This window comes from Hetaerina americana, unplaced genomic scaffold (genome assembly GCF_022747635.1).
Source record: "Hetaerina americana unplaced genomic scaffold, ioHetAmer1.1.p SCAF_3, whole genome shotgun sequence".
Classification (NCBI taxonomy): domain Eukaryota; kingdom Metazoa; phylum Arthropoda; class Insecta; order Odonata; family Calopterygidae; genus Hetaerina; species Hetaerina americana.
In genome coordinates this window covers 91,316,497-91,340,390 of record NW_027286874.1, presented here as the reverse complement: position 1 = coordinate 91,340,390, position 23,894 = coordinate 91,316,497, and the positions used below count along the sequence as shown (strand labels likewise).

At 38.2% G+C, this 23,894-nt stretch overlaps 1 protein-coding gene across 4 annotated transcripts in view; it reads left to right on the top strand.

The window, feature by feature from the left end:
- Jupiter (microtubule-associated protein Jupiter) overlaps positions 1–23,894 on the top strand; it is a 52,430-nt gene that overhangs the window by 2,837 nt on the left and 25,699 nt on the right. Inside the window, exon 1 of one of the 4 annotated variants that reach the window (XM_071587763.1) lies at positions 5,012–5,687. The exons of the other annotated variants lie outside the window; for them this stretch is intronic. Within the exon in view, the coding sequence (XP_071443864.1) occupies positions 5,680–5,687 (8 nt within the window). The 5' untranslated portion in view covers positions 5,012–5,679. Of the gene's footprint in view, positions 1–5,011; positions 5,688–23,894 lie in introns of those variants that run through there. 4 annotated transcript variants of the gene reach the window in all.

Genomic DNA, 23,894 nt, shown 5'->3' with positions numbered 1-23,894 from the left:
TAGAGTTTCCCGGTCATTCGGTTACTAGATTAAGCATTTAATCGAAGGCTAATATCATTGAGCAATTTATTTTTATTATATTTATACAATTTGTAAAATTTGAATCAATGCGAAATGTTCTTAATCCATAATAAATTGCCATGGCTTTTCCATATCTTTGCCCCATGTGTTTGTGATTGACTATTGTTGATATGCCTTGTGGCATAAGTTGTGCATTGTATTTGCTTACTGCGATGCATTAGTGGGGCGATTATCTCCTTGTGACTGGATACTCTCAAAGAAAACGGGTGATCTTGAATATATCATCAGCCGCTCCCCTACACTGCTCCCGTTAAGTCGTGGATTGTTTTCCTTCTATGCCAAGTGGAAATGCATTAAACTTTTGTTTAAAAATCGCTGAGATTTTCTTTCAAACTAAAGTCCACAATGAATCACAACGGGCTTATATTAAAGAACGGTGTGTTACTGTTTCTCCTGGTTACTCCTAAATTTGTGCTGCTGCCCCATCCTGTTTTAACAGCTAGAACGCTAAGTTAATTTCTTTGTCTGTGATTCGTTACCATCATTTTCATATCCGTATTTCTTCTGTCAATGAAATAAAGTCGTATTTTATTCCCTAGTTGAAGGCCGCGCAATAAATATTTTTTCATGGAATTAGTCGCTAGCAATTATAGGTCACTATCGATTTCGCTTTTACCCTTCGACTGCCTTCACGCTCGTTGCGATTGAATGAACCACTTTATTGCGTCACCCATCACTTTTCGATTATTAAACGTTTGCTATATATATATATATCACTTTTTGATATATATATACATTTTATATATATATATATATATATATATATCACTTTTTGATATATATACATTTTATATATATATATATAATGTATAACACTTAGCGCTAGTGGACACAGACGAAAACACACAGAAACACACAAAAAAGATACTCACTATTTTTCGAATTTTCGGTGGTCGTGGCCACCTTTATCTAGGAAGAGAGGGACTCAAGAGTTCAGAGAGTTTGATAAAGGTGGCCACGACCACCGAAAATTCGAAAAATAGTGGGTCTCTTTTTTGTGTGTTTTCGTCTGTGTCCACTAGCGCTAGGTGTTATACATTATATACATATATATATGTATATATATATATGTATATATATATGTATATATATGTATATATATATATGTATATATATATGTATATATATATGTATATATATATGTATATATATGTATATATATATGTATATGTATGTATATATAATGTATATATATATATATATATATATACGTACATATGAGGTGTGTTCATGAAGTAAGGTTACTTTATATTTATATTTGTATGAAAAAATATTTATCCTTCAATATTCAAGTTGTCACCTTCAAAGTAATCCCACCAGATATAACACAATTGTGCCAACGCTTTTCCAATCCTCGAAGCAATTCTGATGAGCACTTTTTGGTGTAGCCTTGAGCTCTTCCAGCGATGCTGTCTTCATCTCCTCAATCGTTGCAAATCTCCGTCCTTTCATAGGTCTCTTTAGTTTTGGGAACAGGGAAAAGTCGCAGAGAGGCAATTCCGGTGAATATGGTGGCTGAGGCATGATCGTGGAGTTGTTTTTTGCCAAATAATTTCTCTCAGGCAACGATGAGTGAGCAGGCCCATAATCGTGATGCAAAAGCCATGCATTGTTATTCCACATTTCCGGACGTTTTTTCGTATTGATTCTCGCAAACGGAGCATAACTTCAAGGCAATACTCCTTATTGACTATATGACCTTGTGGTAAGAACTAATGATGCACTACGCCACGGTAATCGAAGGAAACAAAGATCAAAATCTTAATATTTGATCGAACTTGGTGTGCTTTTTTTGGTCTTGGTTCTCCTGGGTTCTTCCATTGGGACGATTGGGTTTGGTCTCAACGTCATAACCATATACCCATGTTTCGTCCCTGGTTATGATCCTTTTGAGCAAATCAGGGTCATCATTGACGTCATTCAACACCTCCTGAGCGATGCTCATGTGACGGTTCTTCTGGTCAAATTTAAGCAGTTTCGGAACGAACTTCGCTGACTTACGTCTCATACCCAAAAAATCCGAACAAATTGCATGGCACAATCCAGCCGATATGCCAGCATCCTCAGCAACTTGTCTAATAGTGATTCGATGATTACCTATCAATGATGTTTGATGAAAATATTAGAATTTCGACAATAAATTTCGTTTTGGACACCTACACTCAATATAAGAATATTTCTTGCATATTTTTGTTTGAAATGAAATTTGTTTACGTGCTGAAGTTTCGCGTTTTGTGAAAGTCATTATGGCAGTGCCTCTTAAATACATATGCGAAAGCCATTTTAAGATAAATTATTAAGTTTTTTGACATCAATGGTTGCCATATGAGCTGCCATCAAGGTTGTGAATATCAAAAGGTTATTAGAGAATATTGTCTCCGAGTTTAAATCAGTTTTGGCTGCTATTTGGCCTATATTGTTTTTTCCCCGAGTGTGGTTTGATATTTCGAATATGTGAACTCTTTCTTCTGTCATAGATGTTGCACAAGTTTGTCGTAATCAATTTGCCGATTTTATCTATAAACATTTGTATATAAAACTAGGATGAGAGAGAGTTAGTAAAATCGAATGATTCTCATTTTATATAGTAAACTAAGCTTTTAATTTGGATTTTAGAATCGCAAGTGGCGACAGCAATGCTTATTTTTGTAAAGAATGGGTTACCTGACCTCGGTGATAATCTCAGAAATTTGTTCATAATGCATATTAAGTGTAACTTAAGCAAAATAATAGTAGTGATTAAGCTTCTATGGAGCTGTTTCTTTTATTGAAATGGTGAATTGTTCATTTTACGGAAGTCGCAGAATATTTAAGAACTTTTGAGCTGTACGTTTGCTGTTGTTCGGTGCCTTTACGACTGTGGAATAAACATGTAACTGGCTCATCCGCATTATAGAATATTACAAGCTAAACCCCGCCAGATGCAAGGTCAGCGAACGATGAATTTCACTTCGGAAATAATTGCATTTGAGCTCATTTGTGTTGATATACTATATTTTCATGGCCGAAGTTCTGAGAAGTTTGGAGGCAAATGTAAGTCCTAGAGCAACGCAGCATGAAAAAATTATATTTCTGCAAATGCAATTGGAGAAAAATGAATAGTTCGATTTGCTATTCAGCTTCAGGAATCCAGCATTCAGAAAATATATCGTAATAGTGTGAATAGCTTACCAATGATGAATGTGTCTGATGAATAGCTCGAATGCTAGTACAGTATATAACTTTTTGGTCTTTCAGTCAATTTTAATGTGTTTTATTCATTAATTTTATTATATTGAGATCTCCGGAATTCATTTCAAAGTGAGAAAGATTGAATAAGCGGTCATCTTATCCATTTGCTGCCTCATTATCTGTTCATATTTTCAGCCGAACAATTGGTTAGTTCCGAATGCGTAATCATGGTAATTTACTGCCGTACATATTGTCTTGGCCGTTGTTGTTCATTGCCTTAGAAAAGTAGGTGTCCTTTGAGCACATCCATGTTAGACAAATTTCGTGAAAATTTTAGTGCATGGCTCCTAAAGTTAAACGTAGTATACAGCTCCATTAACACCCGCAATGCAGTTGATCATGTCCTAAACCGGCGCAGGCTACCCACTTCGCGCTTCATCTTCTGACTCATTGTAATTTTTTTCTATTGAGAGCGCGAGTTTCCCTTTCGTTCCTCGCAGCTTCTCCGTCTCGTTCCAGAACCACCCAGATCTTTTTCATTCCCTATAAGGGAGCAAAAGGGAGGTGCACTACCCATCGCCGGCCCTGTAACGGCTTGCGGTCACGTGCTTAAATCGTCTGCTCCGTATAGGAGCACTATGTGGGATGAGTGTACTGTCTCGATCTTCTCCATATTCTTGAATCGGCTTGTGTCCTCAGCTCCGTTGCCACATCTTTCGTGGAGATTAAGGTTTATCATATTATGCGACAAAAACAACCCACTTTCGTCGCGACTGAAGATTTTCTCGTGCATTCAGCCTGCAATCTCAATCCGTCTTTTCGGGCGAGCCGTTTGGGGGTTTGTGTCGCAGTTTTATTTTGGTGTTTTCTTATATTTTACCCCGTAAAAATTACATTTACCCTAACTGATTTAGAGACATCATGATCTTATAATATGTTTTATTTTTGTGAAATATACTGTCATAAAATTCGTTAGAGACTGCATTTTCAGCTGAAAGACATCGGAAAGGAATTCGTATTACATATTGAATGTGGGATGCCTATTTCCATGGGGACTATACTCGTACATTATTATCAAGTGCGCTGTATGCTTTTCTGCGCTGACATTTTATTTTCGGACATAACGTTGAATGCATTTGTTTGTGTAGTATACTAAATGCCCTTAAATATTTTTATGCATTACCCAATTTGGTATTACTTGCATTCCTCAAGAAGCATTACTTTTAGTTAAATCCAAATTAAATCAATATGTAATTTTCCCCATACTTTTGCGCAAAGCTATCAAGCAGATAATTCTTATAATCTGGATAATAAAGATGTATGCCGCGAGTATTATACCATATGTACGGATTGCATGATTTAAATGTTATCTCTCGTGGTGAACCACTCTCATAACTCATTAGACCTTCAGGAATGAAGGCTTTTAAAACGACCTCCTATCTGCAGTCTCCATGGCCACAACGGGATTTCGACGTGACCGTTTATAGGCCTGCTCCAGGATGGGTCGTGGGATGCTGTGCTGCTGCCCCTGGCATCTCGGCGTACCACCGAGGCGTGGGGCGCGAACGCACTTGGCAACGTCGGGTTTCGAATCCCACGCGTGGACAAGGGCGGGTGTTCCTGCTCTCCGGTCTTTTTACTCACTTGCCGGCACCAATCGTGTGACTGTCCCTTGCGATTGCGTGGGTCAGTGGGAGGGGCGTGTATTTCGCGACGCAGATACCTCAAAAGTTTCTCGTGTTTTATCTTACTTCACTCTACCTGCCCAGGCCTCGTTTTCGCTCCATACTCAGTGTGCTACGAAGCTTCACCCGCGTCCGTTTCATCACACGCCGACCAGGGTTGCGCTCTCTCGGTCTTTGGCCGATCCTCGTCAAGAAAGGAAAGAGAGAGAGGAGACGGAGGGAAGGAGTCCTACTGCTGCAGCGAAGGCACCTGTTGTGGTTCCGCTCTCCCGGCATTGGAGAGAGGAGGGTCCGAGGCAGCCCATCTATTTTATTCACTGAAAAGCGACGGTGGTTAAGTTCTTCGGCCACCCGTGCGGTTTCGTTGAGAGTTTTTGTGCCCCATCATTCTTGGGAAGGTAGAATAAGATAAAAGGAAGAGCGATATTTAATTTTTTGTGATGTCCTACTTCTAACTTCGAAAAAGTATATGGTTGTTTCCTGCACCTAGGAATATTTTTTGTGGTTTGTTAAAAAATTGTGTGCATTTTTGTAAAAGCTTTGTGCTCCTTGGATATAGCCGAGCGCTGACAACGTCAAGGGACTAATAGCTTTTCTCAGAGGAAGGAATTTTTGACGTCGCGACGAACTCACTGTTCTTGGAATTTGTAGACGGTACAGTCAGATAATATTCCCTGTATTACAGACAGGAAATTCGCTCTTCCTTTTGCTCTTGTGACACACGTAACGACCGAGGATTGAGATGGCTGGGTAGGACAATATTTTATACTGATTTACTTACATACATGGCAGTAATCAATCTCACGGCGAATGTGGCATTTGAAGCTTTTATACTAACGGTGAAAGTTGCAACCTGAAGTTCACTAACTGCATGATTGTCTTGAATGCCCTTAATATTATTTATTATTCTGTGAAGAGGTTTTTCGTCGATTTTCTTGCATACATACAGTATTGTATATATTGCCGCGTAAAAAAGTTGTTACCCTCTTTGCCAACTTAAGGATTTTTGAAATCCTAAGCATTAATATTTCCAGATTCGCTCACATTTAAAACATGGCCATTTTAAAAACATTTTTCGTCTGCCATTTATTTTATGCACTTATATTTTCTAGACATCCCCGTTAAAATTTGTTGGAGTTTGGAGACATCATGTACTGGGCATTGTTTAATACTTTTAGTGATTGATTTTTGAGTAGGATGTTTTGCTTTCAGCTATATTCCCCTGCTCGTGCATTTGGAGGAGCAGAGATTTCATTTTCTTGTGACTTACTGTGCTTAATTTAAAATTTTTGATTTAGCTTTCGAATTTCCTCTATACTTATCATTGGGATCAATTCCTACTATACGATATATTTATTCAACGAGGACAATTTATTGATATCCTCAATGCTAATTCAAGCGTAATTGATTTTTTGATGACCTGCAATCCCAATTTGACCAAATTTGATTTGCCATGCCTCAACATCCATGCATAAGCTCATCTTGAGAATATAGTATTAGTCAATAAATGCGTTAACTACGTCCGTCTGGAAATACAAAATGTTCTCTCTAAAATTGGTATTTTCTTAGTTTTTCTTCGTCATCAATATGTCATATCCTAATGCCCGAAAGGTGTTAACAAAATACGATTTTAAGTGGCAGATTATAAATATATATATATATATATATATATATTTATATATATTCTTATATATAGTTTTATATATTCATAAATATACATATATATATATATATATATATGTATATATACCTATATGCATATATATATATATTTTTTTCCGCCTGATACGGAGTGTTTATATATATATATATATATATATATATATATATATATATATATATATATATATATGTATACACACACATACATACACACACTCACTCACTCAAACGCCTAGTATATTATTAATAAACCTCCATCGATCATGTCACTTCAATTTTGACTTGTTGCATAATATCGATAATTAACAAAGAATATTAATGCGATGAGTATCCATAAGTATTATCCACTATCCACTGGTGCTGCTATCCGCTATCCATGTGTATTCTTTAAATTGATAAAGTTTACATATTTTAACATGCCGTACAAATGGAAATTTTTTTGCCAAGAAAAACGAAGTATTTTCAGATGGCATGTGTATAACGAACTCCCAGCAGCGCATTAACTACCGACCGGCTCCACTGCTACGAGTCCACAGACCTGAATGTTACTGCGTATCCTCTTTATATAGCTGGAAGCCCCCTTTTTTTCAATGGATTCTGGATGTCTTACTTTGCAATTAAAACTTGTGGGTGGTAATTCATTTGAAATTCGATAACTTTTCCGCAAGATACGGTCGGAAGGTTTTTTAATCCCATGTCCTTGACCATAAATATTACCGCCTCACTCGCGGCGACTGTTGACCCTCTTTTTCTTTGAAGCGCAGCGAGTTCTTGATTAAACCCTGCGTAGTCTTAAGCCGAATATGACCATTCCCCCTTGGTTTTACACTTTGATAGAACCTTCGCAGCCCATCCGTTATCCACATCTCTACGCTTTTCTGGTTATCCTTCCAACCGTTGTCGGTTCTTTCGCCTCCGAGGCGGCTCCTTCCAGCCCTCTTGCGGTCATGCGTTACGCTCCACGAGGCGTTCCGAACCCACTTCGTCACGAGTGCCCGAACATGTGGCTCATGTGGCATGATTCGATTGCCGGGCTGGGCGGTTGTCTCGAACTTTCATCGGCTCGTCTTGTTTTTGTTCTCATCTGCAGCCGTGAATCCTGGGGATCCTTTTCCCTCCCTCTCTCGCTCGCGCCCTCGCGTCCTTCCCTGCCGGCCCGTCGGGGACCCCTCCCTTCAGCCTTCAGTCATCTAAGTGTTTAGGGATGTGTGACGGTTGCTGGGTGGCGTGGACGTGGCCGAGGTGCCATCCGAGGCAGGAGACGTGAAGGCGTTCTTCTCTCCACACCCACTGAGAAACACTCGGAGCATTAAAGAAAATAAAATGGAGAAAAAAGTATCTCGATTCGAGGAGGTGAAGCTCACAAAAACCTTCTTTGTGGCAGGCCGTCCCGATGCTCGGTACGTGATTACTCCTTACTGATGCGTACCCCAGACAGACGAACGCAGCTGTAAGGTACTCAAAGAGAAAGGTCGATTAAGTTTATATCCGGTAACCTTTGCACTACCTGTGGAAAAAAATTGGGAACATAAGGAAAATTGGAGAAAGGCAAGTGAAGGGTAAGAATGTTTATTCCCGGTGAATTTTCTATTCATTTTGCAATCTAGTAACTAACCGTTACTAAGAGTAGAAGTTTATAATTTTTTGGCTATCAACGATTAAGTTTTAGCGACACTCAAATTATATTTTCTCCTGGAAAATTTGAGTGTTCATCGATAGGTTTTCAAATCATCAGTTAATAGCCAACCGTTTAATTAACTCCCGTCTACGGGGCTCAAAACTTTGACAGAATTGCTTAACCAATAAAAATGTTTTGTTGAGGGCACTGCGAGTTAGTTAATTGGTCTAGATGGACTGAATGATAGCCTCGCGTTTGGTTTTTTTATTCAATCCTTCAGCTTCCATGAGTTTTATTGAGAAATGACATGTAATTAAATCTCGTATATCATTAGTAAGATCCATGGGTTATAATGCATAAAGTATGCGCAATTTCTAGTTGAAATGTAACCACGACCTCATTGGCTGATAGTAGAGTTCAGATGTTTAATCTGTAATACAAAATATTGGTACATGCTTTTTATTGACCTAGAGAAGGTGACAACCGTCTTGAGACATTTATTTTGAGCGGGGTATCTATGAGTTAGGTTTCCTCCATGTTTCTTTATTTGGTAGATTTGCTGTATTATGCATAATTTTGTTGCCTAGTTTATGCTTTGTGTTTCATTCCCAGAATTATTTTCAGAACTAGCTAACAATGTTCATTGCTATGGGTCGCTTTTTTTTCAATTCTCATAAAAGTTTGAAGGTTTTGCTTGGTTTCGCAATTAATCATTGTCGGGTAAAGTTTTCATCAGACGTGTTAGCCTATACCACTTGCCGACTACTTAAACATTTGTAGGTTATCATATGGATGCCTTTAATTAATATTGCTGCCCGATATGTTTTATTATGAAAGAATATCCTTTTACGTGCTGACCTGATTAGCATTCGGCGCCGACGAAATGTGGTAGCCGTCTGACTGGGGGACATATAGCAAAATTCGGAGTGCATCAATATTGTTCCAGTTTTTTGCGAGTGAATTCATGACTACGAAATTTGGAAGAGTTTTAGTAACCGATATGTTGCTACGATTACTGAGCTTATCATTTAGTGCGATATTTAATAGCTTGGTACAAGGTATTTATTGAAAAAATCGACTTAAGTTTTTTTTTCTTCGCGAGGATGTGAGAAATATATATCTACTTGAAAGATCAACTTGGAAGCTCCTTGTATTATTTTGTAGTTGATTGGACAAGTATCTAAATAGCATATATAATCTAGGCCCTGCTGTTTTTTTAGAACTCTGTTTAACATTCCCATTTCTTTTCGTGAAATTTATTGTCTCAATGGAATAATGCCGGCCATAGCAAGATCGGTTTGATAGAAAATCTTTCAGTTATATTTAACCGACTGTTCTCTCTTTCCCTGACCCTGCTCTGATTTATTCAAGAATTCACTTCCTATCCACCTTATGAGTTCCATCTTCTTTAGGAAAGCCGATGGAAATATTCACACACTCGAAAAGAAGACTAATTTAAATTCTGGGAAATCGAAGTCGTCTGCATTTCCTTGTTACGGTCGTGTACGGGTTTTCCACGAGTTCCTCCTAGGTTAAGTTCTAACATTCCCATAAAGAAATACAGGTCCAATTTTAGAGGATTTGAGCGGTAAATAACAATACCGGTGATTAACCTTAATATATTTTATCAGTAATCATCCCGGTCAAGGCGAATGATTTTTACACTCTGAAATTGTCGCATTTTAATGCACACTTAACGGATGACTCCGTTAAAAGTTACTGTCGCGGTATCTCCCGTAGTTTCTTGGAATTATATACCGTTTTGTTGACGAATTCTTTTCGTTTAAGCGCGTTATATATATTTGCAAGTCGTGATTTGCATCTAATACATCGTTAAGTTTTGTTTTATTCACTCGTTCTTACTCTTTTGAAGGCATAAAAAGGTACAAACTTCGGATTAGTCTCATCTTTTGGCCATGACTGCGGGGACCCCGCTAGACACTCGTAACTCGCGTATTTTTATATCAATTCTAAACTTAATGTATATTGAAGTTAATTTAATCATCTTAACAACCTCGACGCCTTACGATCAAGTACTTGCTGGTTTTTGACGCCCATGCTGCTTGCGTGAAGTACAGAAAACTTATACTCTTTTGTTTACTCGGAATTGGTTTTTTATCAATTTTAATTGTTAAAGCTGTCAATGAATAGCTTCGTTAAATGCTACCACAGACATTGCAAAAAAGCTAAAAGGTATTTTGCTCTGAAAGATTTGAGTACCTTCTATTGAATGGGCGTAAATGTTTTATTTGAAAGCCATCTTTTGAAGCGTGGTAATTAGCATTTCAAATCGTATGTTTTAGCTACAGCAGGGCTAAATGATCTAATTATCTGCCCTTTACATGTACACCTAAATGGTCTTCGTATTATTTGTCCTCGATTCCTCTAGGAATGAATTTTGCCTCAATATCTAAAGGTTTTATGCCTCTTCATTATGGCACTCCTGGAGTTTTGTTGCAAGAGGGGTCTTGCGACGTGTAGTATCAGGCCAAGTTTTCTTTTCAGCTTCATTTATTTATTTCGACGTAGTTTTATGTGCTTATTATTGGCGCGTGCTGTGATTCGTGTTGGGCTCTAGGATCTTTCATCAAAGGAGAGCCACGACTGTTCCGTATCCATAGCTGATTCAAAGAAAGAAAATGCAGCTCCAAGCGTGACCATTTTTATCTTCATCGGCCATACCTTCTGCCTTATACCCGTTTTTATAGTTCGGTAGAATTTTAGATCCTACTTGTTTCCGTGGCACGCAATCCAGCCTAACTGTTCCTCACGCTCATCTCATCTCGCTCCTTAATGTTAGATGTATGTAATTTCTACTCTGTATCACTATGACCACGCGGTTATTGACTGTAATCGACTATCTCATTCTGCCAATCTTCATGGCTCACTCAAAATTTAGGATGAAGAACCAGGCCAAATGCGTGAGTGATCGGTCTCCAAGTTTCACCCAGGTGTTATGTTTTGATGTGGAACTCGAAAAAGTCCAAATTCTTAAAAATTGCTGTAAACATAATTTCCCTCGAAGTCGTGGCCCTATTTTCGTGTGCGTTCGTGAGGCATTTGAGGATGGCCTTCAGTTACGTATTTCTTTAAGATCGTCGAATGCTCTCTTGAAGAAAGCGACCAAAATTATCTTTTCAATGAGTATATTATTTCTGGAGGAATGGTATCAAGTTTTCGTATTTCGTTAAGAAATTCTCGCGAGGTGAATTAAGATGCTGGGTGAAGTTCAGTTTTAATGATTGGTTAAAAAGAAACCGAGTTGTTTTGCGTTTGAACCTTATTGTTCAGCTTTTGCAATTCATTTAAAGGAAATGTTTCAAATGTCTCAATATGTTTGTGAATTCAAGGTCATCAAATTTCTTCGTACTTGGTTTTTATCGTGCTAAGGCTACGGACAGCACTAGTGCTGAGGCAACATTATCAACTTTTTTTGCCGAATTCACGTCATTCCACCTTCGCATTGGATATTTAAAGGTTTTTTTAGTTAATAAACTGAGATTGCCACTCAGTGGTAATGTGTTGATTACTAGCAAAACTTGCCCAGTTAAAAACAACTTCCCTTGCCATTCATTGTAAGCAATTTCTTCGAATTTCTGGAAATGTGATTTTGTTTTCGTTAGCAGCATTTATTCTTCTGGAATAATAATAAATAAATATAATTTTGAAATAAATAACGGATTTCGATTTGGATATTGAAGATTGTACGGTGCATGAAGTCGATTTAATGTAACCGCATCATCATCTGAGCGATCGTGACCCGTACATGCTCATGAAGTGCCAATTGGTTGTCATTTACAGGTTAGGATTTAAGTTTCGTTAAGTCTTTTCTTGTTGGCCGACATTTCTAACAGTGTATTTGGATTGCTATGTTGGCAGTTGCCCCACGTATGTAACATAAAATATCGGCTTTCCTTGAAATTTAACTCCGCCTTTCAGCTTAATATATTGACATTGAAAAATTTCACTTTGCTCTTTGTAGCAAAACAGTAATTCCAAAAAATGACTCCAGGTTCATTCATATATATGTAATCATGTCTTTTTCGCTTTTCTAGATTCTTAACTACCATAGTAAATATTGATAACGTCCACCCATACTGTCACTTATTTTCTATTACCATCATAAAATAATAAAATAAACAGTATGATCCGCTAATAGCCGAAGTGGCATGTATTCCTCAAGGTTTGAGTTTTAAAAGTCAGTCTTGTATACTTTGAGGAAGTTTTTTTATCTTTCGACTGGCCCCTATGAAGTTAATCGCTCTGCCAGTTCTCCTAAGCAAACTTCATTCATTCTGATTGTTATCAATTCGGTAACTTTACAAATGTTTCATCAATGGTATATACTTGAATTTTCATTAATTCTTACATGCGTGTTGTCTAAAATTCTTTCCTGAAGTATTTGAGCTATGCTATTCTCTTGTATCTATCTTTAGCTGTTCGCTATTTATACACTTTCATGTAGTACCCTCCTTGCCAATGGAGAGCTTGTATCCATGCAGACTAATAATTCTGCCCTATTTGTACCTGGATAGAAAAGAGTAACATTGTGGCCATTCGCGAGTTCCAAGTGCTGGCGTTACTAAACTCAACTCTCCTAAAGGACTGATTACCATGAAAAAATAAACGAATGCTAATGCTTCTCATAATATATATTTTTTTAATGTTTGGCAGGGATTCCATTTGATCACTGAAGTAATTAGATGTCGTGAACTACATCTGCTGTATTTTCCATGTTTAATTTCAATGTTTTGTTGTTGGGCTAACCCTTATTTTAAAATATAAAAATTCTAATTTCAAAAATAATTTTATGTACTTGTATTTAGGCGGCATAGATTTTAATTTAGTATTTTAAGACACGTTTTGAAGTGAAAAAATCCCATGTTAGATGAAAAAATGTTGGCCTGGCTCTTTGGCATATGGTTTAAAAATATTCACTGTTAACGGGAATAAGAATTGCAACTTTGTCAATTCCGCTTAATGTGGAATTAACAAAGTTGTAATTTTTCTTTCCATAATATTGGAAAGTCACAAATTCAATCCTGAAATTACCGATTTTATTCACCGTTTAATATTACCTGTTTCCGGTCGCGTTCTTGTTGATTTTCACATTTTATGCCTTGGGGTGATATCAGTTCTTGCAATGAAATTGCATTCATGATTTTATTTTCCATTATAGGCGATTTTTATTGTGGTGGGACGTAGCCTCGTTTCTTTCACATTAGCACTTCGATGCATTTCTTGTCCCTTTCTCTGGCATGGATTTCGGATCTAGTTTGTTTGCGTCTAATTAATTCCCTGCATTTCTGGTATTTTCACGGGTGATTGATAACTATCTCTATTCACTGAACCAAGTAAATAATATTTAGTTCGAAAGGATCGACTGTGTGTAGCCTTTCTCCTTTTCTCTTGGCTAGTTGTATCGATGTTTTCTCCTGAGGAAACTCCTTACTAATGAAGAACACCAAAAAATTATTAGTTTATTTTATCTAAAAATCTGTAGAAAAACACAATGAATTGATAGTTATTCAGCGAAGAGCATGTCCTAGAATCATTTGCCCACTATTCCTCATTCTAGCCGTTTTAAGATGATATGCGCTGTTTTGAAGCTATGTATGTCATGCGTACTTCAATATCTGTTTTCAACAAGAACTGATCTAGATAATTGACCTTTAAGTATCTATCGTGCTTCACATTCTCTCATTTCTCTTGTTCTTCTGCGGAACTAATTGTTTCCAAGTGAGATGCTCCAACATGTCCAACTTCTACTTATCGGTTTGCTCATTCTAGCCTGGCATAAGTGCAAACGGAACAGTTTATGGTATTTTCCATCAATATATTTTCTTAACATTAGCGCAAATTTGATTCCATTTATACTCTCTCTTCATAATTACAAGGACATACTGAAAGAAGTGAGATATATTCCGGTATATTTAATTCCTGTGCCTTGTCGAGGACATTTTTGTTTCAAATCAATCGAGAGGTATCTAGAATTAATAGTATGGATCTTTTACTGTGTTGTTGGATTTTTGAATTGTTATTTTATGACTGACGAAATTATGATTCTTGAATTTTCGATCTCGTGATTACAATTGCATATAGTGAACTTCATCTAATTCAAATTCACTAGCTTTTTAAGAAGTTCGCTATCCCACGTGTCAATTCCAATTTAGTTAAAAACTGAGTAATTAAACATTTTCCTCGTTGTACTATTGATTTAATTCTACCTTTCTTTTCTGGCGGTTTAATTTAAATCTAGCACATAGGCGTACATCGTGTACGCCTGGTAGGAATTGAAGTTCGTGTTTTTATGCTCTGAATGTGGGACGTCGTCAAATCATTATCGGTCATAACATCTCAAGCCCCTTCATCGTTTCACTTATTCCTCCACTTGCGCCCAGTATTAATTCCATGTCCGAACCTCGCCTTCTCATCGTGATTCAGTTACTTTCCCGTCATTATTGATCACTTTGGTTTTTTAATCGTTATATGTTATCACCAAATCACTGGTTGTTACAATGGAACCCGGTTGGTTCCTATTATGTCTTTAATTGTTTGCCTTTACAGTTGTGGGATTTGCTCCCTTCATGTGTTCCACTTACATGTATTTACCACGCTGAGAAAACGGCTTAACCGGATGGCACAGCTGTCGGTTCCTTCCCTATTGTCATCGAATTCGATGTCTCATCCGGAGATCTTCTATTGTGCAAGTGAAAGCATGAATCCCACCCTGCCTATTTTCCTCTTCGCTTCACACTCAAGGACCCACGAAAATGGTGTGTTATTTTTCCTTCCTAAGCGGATCGCGAATTATACGGTTTGAAGAAAGAAGACTGCTAATTTAAGTATTTTTTTCGCGAGAAACTTAAGATTTAAAAGAATCCCACGCTCGGGTTTTATTGGGTTGAAATTCAAAAATAGTTGCGAATCCCACCATCTCATCCAACCCTTTCTATCGGTAGACGGCCCTCGGCCGATGAATTTCTTAAATACATTAGTTTACTTGATAAATTGGGAATTGTCATGCGTTACCAGAACGAGTTCAGTCGGAGTGCAGTGTAATCCTATTAGCCAGTGACATCATGTTGCGTCCGCTATGGTCATGAGCATTGAATTAATTAGAAATTTCATAATTCTTGTCCGATGAAACTACGAACTTCTTTGTCAATGTCAAATCGCAATGGGATTTACTTATTGCGTATTTCTGGGTCGGAGCGTGTTCTTAACCTTGGAAAGGAGGGCGAGATGGAAACAAGAAAATGGAGGGTGGATCAGGCCCAGGAAGTAAGGTGATTGCCTGTCTGATTCCTCGCTTCCTTTTCTTTTTCCTCCACCCAGCTATCGAGTAGATTGAAAATGTCCAATGATACTTCCTATAAATTTCGTCTTTTCATTGACTATCGTTTCATTTTTCTGCGATATCGCCATAACGTTCGTGTTACTTTTTATCCTAATGCGTAAAAATCCATTTCCTATCTTTGTCATTTTTCAATAATGTCATCGCATAAAATCAATAATTCTAGTAGTTATTTGCGGTAAATATTTCAACAAAATATAAAATTCATCGCATAAAGTCTTTATTTGGTTAGTTGTTTTTAGTTAGATATTATGAAATATTTTGAAGGTAGCATTATTCCCGCTGAGAAACTTAATTCTTTGCATGTTATCCGTCTTTGTTTCTTTTTTGCCAAGCTTCTTGTGCAAACAGGCGAATGCTGTATTTATTTTATTCGAATAAATACGTAATTTCTAATGTAAGGATGCAAAAAGTTGCAGAGCTATTCACTAATGCACCGCCTCTGTGGGGTTTTTAGAACATTTTATTTTTGCCATGTTGCATTGCCAGGAGAACTGAAATATAGCAAAATTGTGTCATTAAAAATTGAAATCATGGGAAACATTTCTGAATGCCTGCATTGTTAACTTCCAAAGAGTGGTAAAAGATAACCGAGATGTTCCCTCCCGGGGAAATTTTTACTTTTACTTACCGCGAAATCCACTTTATTTATTTTAATCCCCGTTTCCTTTGCTGCGAATAGTTTCGTTACTTGATCCTAACCGTCACGCAATGATTTTGAGGATTCTGTCTCCCAATTGTGTGGGGGGCCAATCCCTCCATAGTAGTCCGCTGCTGCGCAGGCGTTCGTCGAGGTCGTTCTGAAGGAGTTTCCAATATCTGGTTGTTTCTCAATAACTACCGAGTGTGGGCGCAGGGGCCTCCCACTCTGCTTACTGTTTACGGATTGTCTTGTAATTTACTTCTGGAAAGTATTTTGTTTTCAACCGTTTTTGCCATGATTCAGAGGCCTAACCTCAATGCATTACAGAACAAATTGATGGCGGTTTTTTGAAATACCTACGCAGGTGGGAGAGAGAAAGCGAATCAACGTTAAACAATTACAATCAGGCTTTTTTGGGTGTGGACTGGATTCCAGATAAATAATCTCATTGCCGTTTACAGGCTGTTATTATCTCCTTCAAGGATAAATGTGGTTTCTATTCGTCATTCTCTTCCTTGTCCTGCATTAGTCTGGGCCTTCATAGTGACATTGATTTGTGCATTTTTTTCATATTTTATATTTAGGTTTTTCTTTTGTCAACCTTTTCCTTCCGTGCTCTAGGAAGGCCGTTAGCTTTTTTCTTGTTTATATTTGTAAAAAGCTAGTCTTCATTTTATATTTCCTTTTGTGTTCTCACCAAGTAGTGCAGTTATATCACACTTCGTGGGTGATTTGGATGCTGTACGACCTGACCTGATCGTGCTATTATTTTCATAACATTCTCTTTTTCTATTGCCAAAAAGAAAAGGCATTTCTTTTTGGGAAAAATATCCCGAGCCATGCTTTTTCTTAACAGTTCTTCCTCTTTCAATAAAATTATGAACATTATTTTCAAGCGATAAGAGTTTAATTTGAAATTTCACAGTTTCTGTTGTTATTATAATTATGAACAAAGGTTAATGGTTGGAAAAGTGTGAATCGTTAATTTGGCTTTGCCAGCTTCGTTGAAGATTTTACATGTAACCTCGAGACCGTGGTGTCACTTCTTTTATGCGAAACCTTGGCGTACTTAAAATCTGTAGACCAGAATCAAGCATCTAATGGGAAAATTCCGCTCTTACTTAGCATTATGAAGCCACCCGAATGCTTCATAAGTGAATTGAATTATTAGTTTGCAGGTGATAATCAGTCTTTCAGGTGACGGTTTGGTACCTGTTAAAATGGATAAGAGTAGCCAAGCATGAAGTAGATTGAACATTTATTGTTCCGCCATATGGTTGCTTTACATCAACGGTAAATTATGTTAAACTATTCAGAATTTCAGTCTTTAACGTGAGAATCTACTTACGTAATTCGTTTTTAGCACCCAATTGGAAATATATTCTTGTCTGCCAGTCTTATCCACCAAAGTAGCAATTTGGAATAATCAACTTGAAATGGATAATAAACCTCGACTTTAAACTAGAAAAAACATATTAAAGCGAAATATTTAATTGAATTTCAATTTCAGGTAGAAAATACGTATTTATGCAGTAGAGAAACAAGACTAGTGTTCTAAAGAGTGCTCTTTCCCTGGCATTGATTTAGGATATATTGTGTTAAAATAATTATTTTTTTACAAATACCGACATTGCGGCGAAGCCCTCTATAAGTAACAGTTAAAATAATAGGAAACAATGCCAAAAATAGCGCAATTATTCTTGTTATTCAGTGATTAAGGGCTGGGATCATGAAACAATCCAATTAAGGTAGTAAATGGGTAAGTTTTAGGTTTATTTTTTCCCATAGGGATATTATATTTTTTCAAAGTATTTGGCCAAATGATTTCAACGTCGTATTCTGTAGAACTAGAAATTTTTATCGCATACAAATTTGAAAGGAGCTTCCAAGGGCTCTTTTGCCTAACTTGAAATGTTTTGGAATGGGAAGGCGATCGTCCAGCCTTTGGTTCCATCTACTTGGACCAGTTGTAACAATCTGATATTTCCGGGTGTACAGGTAAAATTTTGCATTCCCAGATGGAGTAGGATAATGGGCAAAATGGGCTAAAAAAATTGGTTTATGCAAAGCATGTCCTGATAATGGCTAATCTGCATGTTTTGATGGAGTAGGATAATGGGCATGATGACTCTGAAATTCATAATGCTAAAAATTGCGTAATAGTGACATCTCCAAATAAATTAGTTGAGAGTTAACTACCTCTTCTTAGTACTCTTTGTCGTCTTGAGTACGAAAGACGTACTTCGGGATTGTTTCTTTCTAAGTGGCCTAGGTAGGAGTTTGCCATTGCTTCTTCTCAAATGGTTGTATTTTTTGTTGTCCTCATTTGTCAGTCATAATTTTATCTTCTGGGGGTATTTCAATTTCGCAGCTGCCGATAGAGAATTATTGAAGAATTAACTAGAATAAACCCATGACAGCATTTTTGAGTTAAAGAAGAACCTCCTGTAAACTGCTGGTGAACGAAAAACTTAGGCAACTGTAAGGCATTAAAAAGCTAGATAGTAAGATGAGTAGCGACCAGAGAATTTATGAGGGTGTTGCACACCAATATTACACATGCAAAAATAGGTGTCTCCCTGAAGAAACATCACTTACAGAGAATGGTGCTAATCGTTCAATTCGTAAAACATTGGTCTCTATTTGCGAAGTTATTACTCTGCAGAAATAAAGCTCTGAGAGTAGTGCAATATGCATTGTAGTTACCGTATATGAGTTTGAAGAGTGTGAAAAAGGTGAATCAGTAATCCCGTATATGTGATATGACGACATTGATTAGTGGTTGTCATATTAATGTAATTGTTGAATGATGGGAGTTAAGCCAAAAAGAAATGGAGAAACAAGCGGAAACTCTAAACATGAAGTGATGCTCATCGTATTTAACTCTCAACAACTTCTTGTAAACTGTGATAAAATGTAAACAAAGTAAAAAACTTGATGACAGAAAATTTCATTAATCATAAGTCAAAAGAAAAACTTTGAGAATAAAATGTGATTAGGGGTGTAGAAGTTGATGGCAATTGAGAACTCTGAGGGAAGAGGTGAAGTGGCGTGCCTTTAATGGAAGTGTGTTCAGACATTCATATATTTGTTTACCAGAGATATTTATTTAACGCTTTTATCTGTTATCATAATAAATGGGCCCTGGAGCATGTGAACTTTCTGTATAAATCGCTCGCGCGTGACAAAGTCGTGCGTAATAACAAAGCAAATTTTAAAAATTTACACGAACCTTTGCATTTGTTAATTTGCTGCCTACAATATGATCCAGATGATCAAATAAAATTGAACATGCCCTGTTGTACACCGCCCACCTCGTGAAGATGACAATAGTCCAGTTTTGGTGCTCGTCACATGCCTATTTCACTATTTCGTCTTCTTTCCAAGCTGGCGAAAAGATTCATCCCGGCTCCCTGGTTACCGACCTCTGATTGATGCCTCCTGAAGTTCACCCTTCGTAACCCTGTGCTCACCGACTGGATCTACTTCCTTATTTTCATATGTTCGTCATTCGGAGCGATCTGATACCTTGGAATCCGTTATATCTTTATCTACAATCTTGATTGCGAGTTTCGTATGGTTTTTAGGGGCAGCAGTAGCCGAACGTGAAATAAGAATAGCTCAAGTTTTTTATTTCTTATGCTAGGTAAAATGAAATTAAATCATATTTAATACTGTAATTCCATCATTCTCTGACTTATGGATATTTTTGTACTTGTAACTTAACTTTCACTATTTGAAAAATTAATGGAAAATAACGCAGTATGTATAAAGGAATGCGAGTTTTTGGAGGTCTTAGAGGCAATTTGCTCATGAGGAAGAAACCGCTTAACCTTATCTTATAGCGAGGCTTTCGCAAATTGCAGTGTCTACCTCCCCGCTAGCCCGTTCGCGTTAGGCATTTTAATCATTCCCCTTTCGACTGCCGTCCCCTTACAAGTACATGTGGTTGAGCGCGGGACCTGAGACGAACCATGAGTAATGATCCACCTCTTTTTTTCGGCGCCCTCTCCCATCAGCGGAAGCAATTGGAAGCCGTATGTGAGGGTTTTCCCGTCCACATCCGCCCAGTAGTCTTCCCCGCCCGTGGGGCCCCTCCCAACACGCGCGTGCTAGCTCGTTTCCACGCGACGCCCACCACCTACTATGATGACTTTTCCTCTCCTGACTATCGTCTTACCGTGACCTCCCCTCATTTCGTGTGGGACCTCCAGAGCCCGAGTAGCGCCCCCGTTAGAAGGTAATAATCAATTTCTTCCCGGATCCTACGCATTTTTCACGACCTTTGTCACTCACGCGTTGATTAGGGTTCCTAGTTTTCCTCTAGTTTTTCTCTCAGAGTTTTTGATGAGCACTTAACATAGGGAAGCGGATTTTGAGGCCAGTCGTTTGAGGTAATGCGACAAAAGTAACCCAAAAAGATTCCTCCTTCGTCACGGTTAACACGCGTTTATTGAACCAGCTCCTCATGCAGCACGCCCGTTCACTCACCCCTCGACTCTTCCAGCATGCCCTTTTGTAGCGTCCCGCTTCCTCATTATCTATTGTAGCTAATGTTTTTGACGTCGTTGATTTCTGTGCATGCTTTATCAGTTCAATTGTCAATAATTGTTTTCTGTTCAGTGCCCTTCCTCGGGGAAGCTGCGCTTATTTGCCTCTATCCTATCCGTAAGATCTCAAGGTTCACTTTACTATAGTATTAAGTCCAATTGCCTCTCATCATGGAGCCTTGTGCACAGTATTCAGATTTTTCTCCATTTTTTGGCGCATTTCCTTATATATTCCTGTCAGTAAAATATGCATGATTACATTTTTTGACTCCCTCAAAAGTTATTTATGTTTACAATTATAGCTAGTATGACTCGTGTCTTTCCAAAGTGAGGAACTTGAATGTCATCTGATGTACCTATTAAATGCAAACTCACCTCTTGTCACTTGATTAATTTTCTTTTTGTAATGTATTATTCGTCCGTTTAATTGAAACATTGATCAATGTATTTGGGAAATTGGGCGCAAGGCAACTTATTTATTTGTATTCCCAATAATTATTCTTTATAGCTAATGTTCATTTCTATTAATATTTTATGAAGTACACACATTTTATCGAGTTTTTAGTCATCTGGATTATAATTTGTAATTTGAACTCGGGATTTCCGATACGTGTCCGTAGTGTTTTTTTGTAACTCGTGTGCTTATTCATTCTCAGCGAGAGGGTTTTCGTTTGGTTTTTAACCTCACGAGCATGTACCGACCATTATTTCCCTTACTGTATTGAGGCCCTCCGCGTTGCTATCCTCAGAACGCACCGGTTCGGTCATGTTATGGTTAACAATTAATCGAATAGAGCAGTTAGTCGGGATCAAGGGGTCGGCGACCTATTTAAAAAAATTAATCCTTAATCACGATCCGCCGCAGCACGTGTGCACAGACCGTAGCTGCTCAGCACAGCGTCATAAATGCGAGAAGCGGCCGTAGTGAGGTAATAGAGCAGTTAATTGAAGCGGACGGGTCCTCTGATTTGGGTGGTGTATTCCGAGTCGCGCCACCTGCCTTTACGGTCATTCCCTCGAAGGAAATCACCCGCGCGAGCCTCCACCATCCGTGAAAGCAGCGGAGGAAGATCCGCCGACGCCTCTTACCTTTTGACTTCATTCTTCGCCGAAGGAAGACCAGGTGATCGCTGGACCGTGCGCTGGTGCACACCTCACCGGAAACACTCCTCTCTACGTTTAATGCGCTGCGCAGTGATTGGTCCCTGACGATCTAATTGCCAGTCGTGAGTACAGGAAGACTGCTTCGAGAGCTATTTTTGTTGCTCTTGATGGAGGAGGAGGTGAAAAACGTGAGGAATGGGCACAGAGGCATGGGGGTAGATGAAGCAAATCATGAACCAAAAAAGAGGTGCTTTTGGCCTCCTTCCGTTAGAAACTGAAACCCCGTGAGAACGGCCATTGACTATCATGCTATGATATTCATGAATTCCTATCAGCCTCTTACTTGTATACTGTTTTTATATGAGCGGTCAGTCTTCAAATTTCATGTGAAAGGCATTGTGGAAAACAGTTAAAGCGGGACAGTATAATGTCAGCGTTCTTTGTCTCAAAGACGCCATGCGGCTACTCATTAGGTATAAAATAATTAAATAGATCGAGTGTGGTGCGAGTGTGGTGTGCGGTTGCTGATGGAGGTCAATGTGTTGTGGCTAGTGTACAGGCTTTGTACACAGCAGTCCCTCGTTCTTATCCTGGGAGTGGCAGGGTTTTTCGGAAGTATCTGCTATTGATTTTGTGTCGTGCATAAAGCTCTTCAACGGTAGGAGATACTCCGTCGGATGGGACGTTAGATGTAAACTCCATGGAGCTTTTGGGGGAATATATTAAAATCTCATCGTCGGAGTTCTCTTCTTTCTTTTTCCTCTCCCTAATTCCTTTATATCATTAATTTCCTACTTACCATTAAAAATTCACAGTGGCGCACATATCGAGGAAACAGATTCTAGAAGGGTAATTTCAGACTCTATTACTACTGCATTAAATCTGTAAAATTTGACAGAATATAAAGTGCTTGTAAACACACCAGCACTCTATCTGTGAACCAAATTTTAGCGTTCACAAGTGCTCTCATTATCTTGTTATGGATGGCTTGTTACCCCTTCTATTTTTCTTTTTCATTTTGTTTGTCGTATTCGATTAAAAAGAGGCAATTGAAGTTACATGGAAAGAAATTGAAATGATTTCCTTTACCTTTGAAAGTGTGAATCATACGAGTATGTTTCCTTTAGTTGTCATTTGGGCATAATTTTAAATAGCGTGAGCGGAACATTTACCGAATACTAATTTCATTGGTGAAGTTAACTCTTCTGGCATGAAAAATTTCAGTTCCGTCTTTCCTCCGTTACAGTCATTTTCTACAAATGCTTATGAAGTGAAAGAGCGGTTGAAGTAACGGTCACGTTTTTAGACATCCAGTCTTCACCCTCCGGAAGGTGTAGTTTTTTTATGAGGAAATTGTTAAAGCCTCGAATATTATGAAGAGAAAGTGCGCTACATTGATCTACGGTAGGGACGGAGCACTCGAGCTAAGTACTCCTTAGACCCTCACGGTAGAACCTACCTACTCATTCCTTGTGTCTCGACGCTTCGTTTTCTCATCTCTAGTATATCCGAGGTTGTTTCTCTTCCGCTCGACGAAATGCGTTGTTTGTGCTGTCAGAGGCAGTCTCTTCTCTTACGTTTTCGAAGTGGCTGCGTCTTCAAAATACATTTTCCTCTCTTTTGTGACCTTGGGTACATCCGTTTCATTTTCAGTGGCCGCATTATGGAATCAGATTTCCATGTTTTTAATTATTTGATTATCGAAAGTGTCTCTTTCAAGAGAAAAAATCACTCACAACCCAAAGTAACTAAATATGTTCTCTGGATTACCTTCTTAGATGTTGGAATTACGAGTATTTTGGCTGTATTTCATTTTCCAGAAACCATTGAAGTTCTTTTGGTATGACTGTTATCCACCTCGTGCGAATATTGGGGAGTTGCTTGCTGTATTCTTCCATCTGGTTCGCAGAACTTCGACGGGGAGAGATTACGTGAACCCTCAAAATCGCGTTATATACGGTAGTAGATGAATCCATACGAGGTTGGAATTCGTAGCGAGGTCATTGGTCATTCCTACTGTCAC